The following is a 9860-nucleotide window of genomic DNA, read 5'->3' as shown; positions in this document are numbered from 1 at the left end:
GTTAAAAACTAAAAATATAAAATATAAAACAAAGAAGAAAAACTCCACAAAAAGGAATCCAATCAAATGCATCCACCACGAAACTACTGGTCCACAGTAGTCCACGACGTACCATATCAGAACTCCTTGGACCAACCTGTAATGCGTGTGGCCCAGCCCAATAAAAAAGTCTATAAATACATTAAGAGCTGTAAATCCATTTTCCCACCTGCCAGCTTTCAGTATTTTCAATTTCCATTCGTCTTCTCTGCGTCTCCCTTTCTCTCTCTAGACTTCTCATTCCTCCATTACCAGGCAGAAAGATTCTCTCTCTAGAATTAGAATCGCTGATTACTGAAGAAAAGGAGAAAATAGCAATCGATTGAATTCCAAAGTTCTGGAATTTGGATTATTATCCTGATCGATTGCTGGTTAGGGCTTGATTAGGAGTGGAATTAGTAGAGAGAGCCGAAATTGGGGTAGGTTTGGAATACGCATGAGGAGGTGTTTGGGAAATAAGCTTCATCAATCATTAAATTCTAATTCTTATTCGAATCGCTCCATCGTTTATTCGTTTCTTGTGTTTTTTCTTCATTATTCTCCTCAATTCGGTGTTTTCCTCTTTTTCATTAATGATTTTATTCTTCATTCCGTCTCCTTGTTGTCCCTGTTATTGTTAAGATTCTCTAAATTGAGGTTATTACTGAGTTTAAATCGTAAGCTTTCGAATTGTGAATTTTATCGCGGATCATCTGTTATTCATGGACTCAAGAGACAAGAGGAGTAATCCCCAATTGCAAAAAGGTCTGTTTTTTTTTTCTTTTAATTCCTTTTTCTGATTCTTCTTTTAAACTTTTTTTTCCTTTTAAGGTTCTGGGTTCAGTTTTGAGCTTATAAGCTCATTTTATCTGTTTAATTGTGTCATTTTTTTGTTTTACATCATAATCAGTTTAATCTGGATGCTGTTTACTGGTTTTTCAGCTCTAGTTTGATCTATAGTATTCGTGTGCTTTTTTTAAGTTAAACGAAGAAAAGTTTACTGGAGAGAATATCCCATGCCATGCCACCGACGATTTTTTCAGCTCTGTTTACTGATTTTTTAAAAAAAGTTTATTAGTGTTTTTGTTGATTTTTGCCATGCCACCGACGATTGGAAAGAAAGAATGTTCAACGAGATTTCCGTAGAGTAATTAGAAAGTTATAGTAGCACTATTGGACTATAGTACCCAAAATGACCCTGCTCCAATCAAAAAGATAAATGGTAAAAAAAAAAGACGACTCTTTTCGTGAATGTGAATGGTAAGAATCACAAGATTAAGATGAAAGGAAAATCCTTTAGTTGCGGATTTTGTACCATAGATCATTCCGCGAGAGCAGGAGGGACTGGACCATATTCAGTACTTCTATGATCCATCTGTTTTTAACAGTCCATGAGTTTAGAGTTGAATGGATTGGACAAAGTGTTAACCAACCACACCCCCCCCCCCCCCCCCGGGGGCCCCCAACAAAAAAAAAAGGAAGTAAATTTGGTTTTTGACTGCATCTGATATGATAAAATCTACTGCAAGGCATCAGGTTATTTCAGCTCTGGGTCTAGAAATTGCTAGTTATTTAGCAAATGGAGAGTGGATAAGCTATTCATGAGTATGGACTTCTTGTGTCCTCGGTTCACTTATTAAGCTATGCAGTACTTAAAACAGTTGCTGGGATAGAGATGATGTATTCTCATTGCTGCTCTTCATACGTTAGTTTTTGCTGCATGTCCACATCTAGGCATGTTTGTTACTATGTTATATCATGTACTATACAGCCATGCAAGCAAGAACACTGGACGTGAATATAATGCAATATGCACTTCTCGTGCTGGAATGATCTGCATTTAAAATGGTAGTGCTTTAGATAATAGGTGGTACAAATGTCAAGGAAGGATGGTGGAATCAAAGTGCTTAATTTTGGAAGTTGAGTGGAGTCTTAGGTGTACATGGTCAATGTAGTTAAAAATTTTTCTGCGCTCTGCGAATTCGGTGGCTTGAATGTGACCTCTCTCTATCTGGACTCTCTTATGAAATTTTATGGCGATATGATGAAAAATACCTGCATGAGATACTTATCAGTGGTTTGCAAATCCTGTCTTTTAGTAATTATCTTACTGTCTTTATTTCTGTGTAGCTCTTTGCTATTCGAATGTGGAGAGAAGGCATGCATCATCACCATCTGTGATAGTCATAGGTGGTGGCTTTGCAGGCATTGCAGCTGCACGAGCTCTTTATGATGCTTCATTTCAGGTTGGAAGGACAATATATGTTTATGCCTTTATTAAAGGTATGATTGCTGTTTATAATGCTTATAGAGAATGTATGTGTTTGTAGGTCACTGTGTTGGAATCTAGGGACAGAATCGGTGGTCGAGTTCATACTGATTACTCATTTGGTTTTCCAGTTGATCTTGGTGCATCCTGGTATGTAGAACAGGCCCCCCCCCCCCCCACACACCAAAAACCCCAAAACCAAGAAAAAAACCTGATCAGGAAAAAAAAACTGTATCTTCTCTTCATATCTTGATCTTTTGGATGCATTAGACAGATATCATTTGCTTTTCTTTTCGGTTAAAATTCCATTTTCTTATGCTAGGTTACATGGGGTGTGCAAAGAGAATCCACTGGCACCTGTTATAGGGAGACTAGGATTACCTCTCTATCGAACAAGTGGTGACAACTCAGTTTTATATGACCATGATTTGGAGAGGTTTGCATTATTGTCCTTTCCTTTTCAATTTGCATATTCTGTACGCATTATATGTTGCAGAATAAGAGAGATTTTGTTGTAAAGTAATTGATCTTTATGGATTTCCTTGCGACATGTCATTTTAGATAAGCTTAACGTAACAATGTACGTATTGGTTTTAAGCCTTTGACTAAGACATCTAAAGTTTCTCCTTGCGGTCTGCATATTTTGATTCTTGGCACTTGATTCAATCTCACTTGCCCTTTCCTATTTAGTCATTGCTCTGATGGAATACTGCACTTGGTTCAGGTAGTATGAGTTTCATTCGATCCCTAATTAACAGACACCTCATAATAGAATAAGGTTAACCATAACCACAAGAAGAAGCTGTTATCTTTTTCCTTTTTACTGCTTTTTGAATTTATTTATCAATTCTTGTTTCATGACTATCTTCTATGCTATATAAGGTGATTTTTTTTTTATTCAGCTATGCGCTTTTTGATATGGATGGAAATCAAGTTGCACAGGATTTAGTGTCAAAGGTTGGACAGATATTTGAGAGCATTCTGAAGGAGGCACGTGCTTTCCCTATTTCTCTTCCGTAGCTTTTGGCTAATTGAAATCGTTTTTGTTACACATCAAAATATCACCAACATTCTTTTCTTGTGTGCATATTTTTTTGTTGATTTATGCTGTCGTCTTGTGCAGACGGACTTAGTCAGGCAAGATTTTAGGGAAGATATGCCAATATCTCGTGCAATCTCTATTGTTTTCGAAAGGAGGCCAGATTTAAGGTTGAACTCGAAATCCTTGTACTTTAAATGCTTTTATTTTTGGTACAGTTTATTAAAGCTTCTAATGCATAGTGGTACAGGTTGGAGGGGCTTGATTATAAGGTATTGCAATGGTACCTGTGTAGAATGGAAGGCTGGTTTGCTGCAGATGCTGAGACCATATCACTTAAATGCTGGGACCAGGTTAGTTTCTTCGCCTAGTGCTTTAGCTGTATTTTTATGTGGACGTTTCTTCTTCTTTTGCTGGATCTCAGGGGTAGGGAAGGATTTGGAAGATAGAATCTCTTTTGCGAATGACTACCTATGTGTTAAACAATGGTAAAATGACACCCTGAACCTTGACTTGTTTACCTTGTATTTCGTATTTGCAGGAGGAGTTGCTTCCTGGTGGACATGGACTTATGGTCAGGGGTTATCTTCCGGTTATAAATACCCTTGCCAAAGGTCTTGACATTCGTTTGGGTCATAGGTAATTGACTTGATTTCTTACTTTACCATACCATATTTCCTTAATTTCTTGCTTGTTACTCCCAATAATCAAGCAGTTAGTCAATTTTTTTTCTCCTAAAGGGTTACAAAAATTGTAAGACGTTACCATGGAGTCAAAGTAACTGTGGAAGATGGGAGAACTTTCGTAGCAGATGCTGCTATTGTGGCTGTCCCTCTTGGTGTTCTTAAATCAAACCGTATCAAATTTGAGCCGAGATTACCAGAGTGGAAGGAGGCAGCTATCAATGACCTCGGAATAGGTATTGAGAACAAGATAGTTTTACACTTTGAGACGGTGTTTTGGCCAAATGTAGAGTTCTTGGGAGTGGTTGCAGAGTCTTCTTACGAGTGCAGTTACTTTCTTAATCTACATAAGGCCACTGGTCATTCCGTCCTTGTTTATATGCCTGCTGGGCAATTGGCCCGCGACATTGAGAAAATGTCAGATGAGGCTGCTGCTAGTTTTGCTTACATGCAGCTGAAGAGAATCCTTCCCAACGCTTCTGAACCGGTAAATTTTGCAACTCATTACTTATCTTATGCCCATGTTCCTTTGCTTGCTTATAGATTCTTTTATTTTTATGTTGATTCTGTGGTCTAGCTTCTGTGATTACCGAGGCATTATGACTTGTATTTGCCTTTTTTTTTGGTTCTTTGGGAGAGAGGTTTTTTTTTTTTTTTTTTTGGGGGGGGGGGGGGTGGGGGTGGGTTGGAGAGCCATGTTAATATGATCTTTTTCTGACCCGAGTTGAACATTTTGGCACGATATATAATTGTTCTGGGCTTAAAGTTACATTTTGTGTTTGGTTGAAAATAATTCAGCCTGTTTCTTCAAGCCGGTACAATCAGTCAATATTGTGGTTAAGAAAGCTATTATAGTAATCTTTGAAGCTGCACTTCAAGGATTCCAGTGACATTCTTTACCATTTTTGTAATTATTTTCTTTTTATCTATGTTAAAGAAAAAGGGTGGTTACTCGGATGGACTAAGTATGCATTCTGTTGTCTAGAATTTCGCATAAAAATCCACTATTAGGCAAAGGTTGAATGGTTATCATAGCAAGATTTCTCGAGATGTTGTCTTCCTTGTCTGTGGCTTAGTAACGTTCTCACAAGTAATTGAACTTGATGATAAACCTGACGTGGGATATCTGAAATTTACTAGGCGTCTGGGTATCTTTCGAAATACTTCTGCTTTCGTCACCTTCGTGCGGGGATATTTGAGCTCTAGCAAAGCAAAACATGAAAACAGTCGTCATTGAATTCTGCAATAGGTGTTAACTACTGTTTTAAGTCTTTTTTCATATTAGCAGTGACATTTTTGTTGGTAAATTTGCAGATTCAGTACCTTGTTTCTCATTGGGGCGCAGATGAAAACACACTGGGCTCCTACAGCTATGATATGGTGGGTAAACCCCATGATCTGTATGAGAGGCTAAGGATCCCCGTGGATAACTTATTTTTTGCTGGGGAAGCAACTAGTTTCGAGTACCCAGGTTCTGTACATGGAGCATACTCCACTGGTCTATTGGCTGCTGAGGATTGCAGGATGCGTGTCTTGGAAAGATATGGGGAATTGGATATACTCCATCCAGTGATGGGCGAGGACCCGCCAATCTCCGTCCCATTGTTGATCTCCCGAATGTAACAGTTTGTTCGGGTTTAGAAACCATTTACATGTTCCAACATGTGAATTGGCCTGAAAAATATGTGCTGCCTGCTTTTTGAGAAATCTGGGAATCCAAAAAAAAAAAAAAACTAGGTTTCCTAATGAATGATAAAAGCGGCAGTTAATATTCGTGTGGTCGGTCTTCCTTGTGAGTTTGAATAAAGTTGTATTGTCGGGACATTGAAAAACTTAAAAAACAACTTTGGTTGTTATATAGCCTATAGTATTCTGTCATCTGGTCTATGGAAACTTATTCAGACGCTAAAAGTTGTAGAGGCTTCCATCCACTCTACGGGAACGGTAAAGTTGGAGGCGCTTTGTAGATGAACTGTCTGGTGTATTTCTGGAGAAAAGAACCTGGTAAGCTTTGCTTTTCGGATGCTTGCATTTGCTCTGCTAAAGGACGGTAGTCAAAGCAGTCATGTCTGATCCCATGGCGCATTTTGTTGCTCAAATGTGGATCGAATGAAATGCCACATGCATTAATTCCAGCTCATATGAAAGTCATGCGTTCATTTTGTTCATTGCCAGCATCAAGCAGGAATAAAATTCCTTCCTTCACCGGACAGCAGTAAAGCAATGGCCCTATTGGTAGTTTTGTTCCACGCTGCATATCTTCCATGAACTTCAGATTGTACTACTTTACTAGCCCGAACTTCTTAGACCATTGTGATACCACAGATGTACGCCTGAACGGAATACGCTTTGCAAGTCTGACAAATTGTAAAATTCTCTCCTGTTGGCATGTTGAAAAGAACCATATCAATACAAGTTACCAAGGCTACAAAGAAATATCACTTGTTTACAAGACACGGAAGACGAGGGAAAAAAAAAGGCCTCCCATTTGCATGTATACAAGTATATAATTCTTTTATTTAGGACGGAAAAGGTAATCTGAAATTTCCTCTGTGGCGAAGAAATTAATGAAGAGAACAACACAAGGGTCAGTTTTAAAGGTTCACCGATTCTTATAATTGGAGTGAAATCTTTACATGTACTTAAAGGCCTTTGAGTTTAGCTTAGTTTCCAATGTAACCAATGGCACTTAAATCTGAGGTTTTTATGTCAACATATGACCAAAATATTACAGTATGACAGTGCATTGAGCCGAATGCAATCCAAGTATCCGCAAAGAATCCGATGACGGATTCAGGGGATGGATTCGAGACAGAGATGAGTTCCAGTTTTGGTTCCCATGTTCTATTTTTACCTTAAATCATCTCTAAGCCTCCATAGTCATCCAAATACATAATTTTGTACCCCATAATTATATTATTGCATAATAAACTTAAAATTAATGTAGTGAATTCAAATCGTTCAATTTCTACCCAAGATTTTTCATCTCTTGAAACAGCCAAAAACTCTCTTAAACTGCATTCTAGGCAAACACTCCGTCTCCAACCAAAATCAAGAAGTAAAAAACATCTCAAAAGTATAGCCTAACAAAAGATTCAAGAAAACCAACCGAAAATCCACCATACCCAATATTCAATTCATCATCAACCCAACATCCAATCCAAATTAAATCACAATTAAACTAATTAGACAACTAGACTTACTTTGATTAGATGGTGGAACGCAACTTCCTAACTTCCCCCTAGCACTTGGGTTGGATTCCTTTAAGCTCAACCTTGGGGGATCAAAGAAGAAGAAAAAGATTCTTAGGATTAGGAATAATTTCAGAAACTTTCCTTAAGGTTTCTAATAATATTTCAAAAATTTCACTTAGCTCCCTTATTTTCAACATTTTAATTCAAAATATACTATTAAATTATTCATTTTAAGAAAGAGAACATAGTTTCTTTCCAACATTACCCTTTGGTTGTCTCACTATTACAAAATAAAAAGTATATTAATCAAAAGTTAAAAATAGAGACAAAAGTATGATGACGTAAATACAAAAAAAGAAATTTATTTAAAATGTTTTCAAACTAGAAAAACATTTTTTTTTGTCTTTTTTAGGACTCAATTTTTTTTTTGCTACAATAGGGGGTTGATTATTTTGGTAGAAGAGTAGATTTCTTCCACTAAAATTTGTAATTTAGGTGGTTGATTATGATTTTAAAACGTTAATGTTAGATCCACCTTTATTTGTTTGATATGCGAATTAGGTGCCTATTAAGTTACCATATAAAGAAATCTTTCCTTTTATGTAAGCTATTTTGAGTGAATTCAAGAAATTTTATATATTATTTAGCATTTTCATTTTTTTTATCCATATCGATGGCTTGGAAATAAAAAAAAAAGGAAAAGTGTTTAAAATTGCATTTATAACTTATTTGACATGGCTAAAAAAATTAATTTGAAATGCTCTCAAGATGCAGAAAAAAGTTATTTCATTTATATAGTATTATGGATGAATTTTTTGTGTTTTGTAAATTATTCATAAGTTGTAAATTTTAAACATCTTTCGTCCAAATTATAAAATAAATTTTCTTAAAGGATCTCCCAACCCCACAAAAAACTTATAATTTTCCATTAAAGAAGTAAATTGGTAAATTTTCAAACACCGAGGGATTTCAAATGAGTTTGTTATAACAATTAAAAGAATATAACAAAAGGATAATTTCAAAATTCAAATTATATATACATTCCAAATATGAGTTTTTTAGTATCATATTTTGAATGGGGTTGATAATGTTACAAAAGTTTGAAAATAAGGGAGGCAAGTGATATTTTTTAAAGTTTAGGTGTGCTAGGAGATGTTGTCAAAGACCTCAAGGGAGGTTTCTGAAATTATCTCATAGGAAAACTAGAGAAGAAGAAGAAAGAGATGAAAGAAAGAAATGGCAATTTCTTTATTTAAGTTTTTTTAGATTTTGATTATCAGATCTGCAATTTCTTAGATCTATTCAACAAATCTTATCACGATATTTGGACTTGAAACAATTAATCAACAGATTTGATGATTGGAAGCATACACAGATGTTCATGGAGCTGAAAAAAGTTTATCTCATTTTTTTTTAAAATCTGAAGCTTCATAATGTAATTTTTATTTATTCTTCTGTTCTTAAGATATGTAGTATCTATTCTTCAAACCTATTCTTTGATATCTAACTTGTGCCATTAGTGTAGATTTTAATGAAATTATGATCTTTTATAAAAATAAAAAAATCTCGACAGCACATAAAACAAAAGGGTTATTATCACTTTACCCCTTTAAACTATATCATTATTATCAATTTACCCCTTAATATTATCTTTTAGTCACTTCACCCCATAGGTAATTCAATTCAGCATGTTAATAATTTTTTGACAAAAATATTCTTTTGTTTTATAGCATTACTACATTGTTATTATTACTTTATTCCTTTAAATTATAGTGATATAATCACTTTACTCTCTTCTAGATATTTTACCCTATCCTTTATCTAAAAAGTATGTTAAAAAATGTTTTAATGTATTTACCTTTTTTAAAATATAATTAAAATAAAAATTTGGAATAATTATTCTTCCTTTTTTTCACTCTAAGATTCCAAAAAAATAAAAATAAAAGGGGTTTCTCAAATTTTTTTTCAGACTTATTAATACTTGGAAAAGAAAAGGAGATAGGACAGAAGGAGACAAAAAATTAGATTTTGCGAAGAAAGAAAATAAGAAAAAATATAATATTATTGTATTACGTTAATATCCTTGGGATTATGATTGGAATTAGGTAATAAATAGAAAATTAAAGTAATTTTAAAATAATAAAAACATTGAATTTTTTCTTGTTTGTATTAAAAACAAAGAATTGAGCTCTCTCTCTCCCTCCCATATTTTTCTATTTTTTTCCAATGTTAATAAGATTGTCAAGAAGAAAGAGATTAATGTTTTGATTTTTTTTCCTTGATACTAAAAAAGAAAAGAGCCACCCTTATTTTTTATTGTTTTTATTATACAAAAAAGAGAGTACTATCTTCTAAAGTTTTTTAACTTAGTAAGTTGGTTTAATGGTAGAATAAATTGTCTAAAAAATAACTCTAGAGGGTAAATTGATAACAAGGTTATAGTTTATGGTGGTAAAGTGATAATAATTTTAAAAAATAAACATGTTTTATCACTTGAATTAATAAATTTCTTTAAGTTTGATCGTTAGTTTTGGGGGTAAAATGACTAACAAATAACGTTAAGGAGAAAATTGATAGTGATGCCAAACGTTAAGGGGGTAAAGTGATAACAACCCTAAAACAAAATTAATACTATTCAATTAGAATCAAATGAGTAA

At 34.5% G+C, this 9860-nt stretch overlaps 1 protein-coding gene across 1 annotated transcript; it reads left to right on the top strand.

Annotated features, from left to right (window-relative positions):
• The first annotated feature begins 217 nt into the window (after positions 1-217).
• Positions 218-6428, top strand: LOC113772301 (polyamine oxidase 2). Its single transcript, XM_027316889.1, has 10 exons — positions 218-783; positions 2149-2264; positions 2349-2437; positions 2610-2723; positions 3190-3277; positions 3411-3496; positions 3577-3679; positions 3868-3965; positions 4067-4496; positions 5324-6428. The coding sequence occupies exons 1-10, from the start codon at positions 741-743 to the stop codon at positions 5630-5632; spliced, it is 1476 nt and encodes a 491-aa protein (XP_027172690.1). The 5' UTR covers positions 218-740; the 3' UTR covers positions 5633-6428.
• Positions 6429-9860: the final 3432 nt, after the last annotated feature.

This window comes from Coffea eugenioides, chromosome 5 (genome assembly GCF_003713205.1).
Source record: "Coffea eugenioides isolate CCC68of chromosome 5, Ceug_1.0, whole genome shotgun sequence".
Lineage (NCBI taxonomy): Eukaryota > Viridiplantae > Streptophyta > Magnoliopsida > Gentianales > Rubiaceae > Coffea > Coffea eugenioides.
Note: the sequence above shows the minus strand (reverse complement) of the source record. Positions and strands in the feature narration are given on the sequence as shown.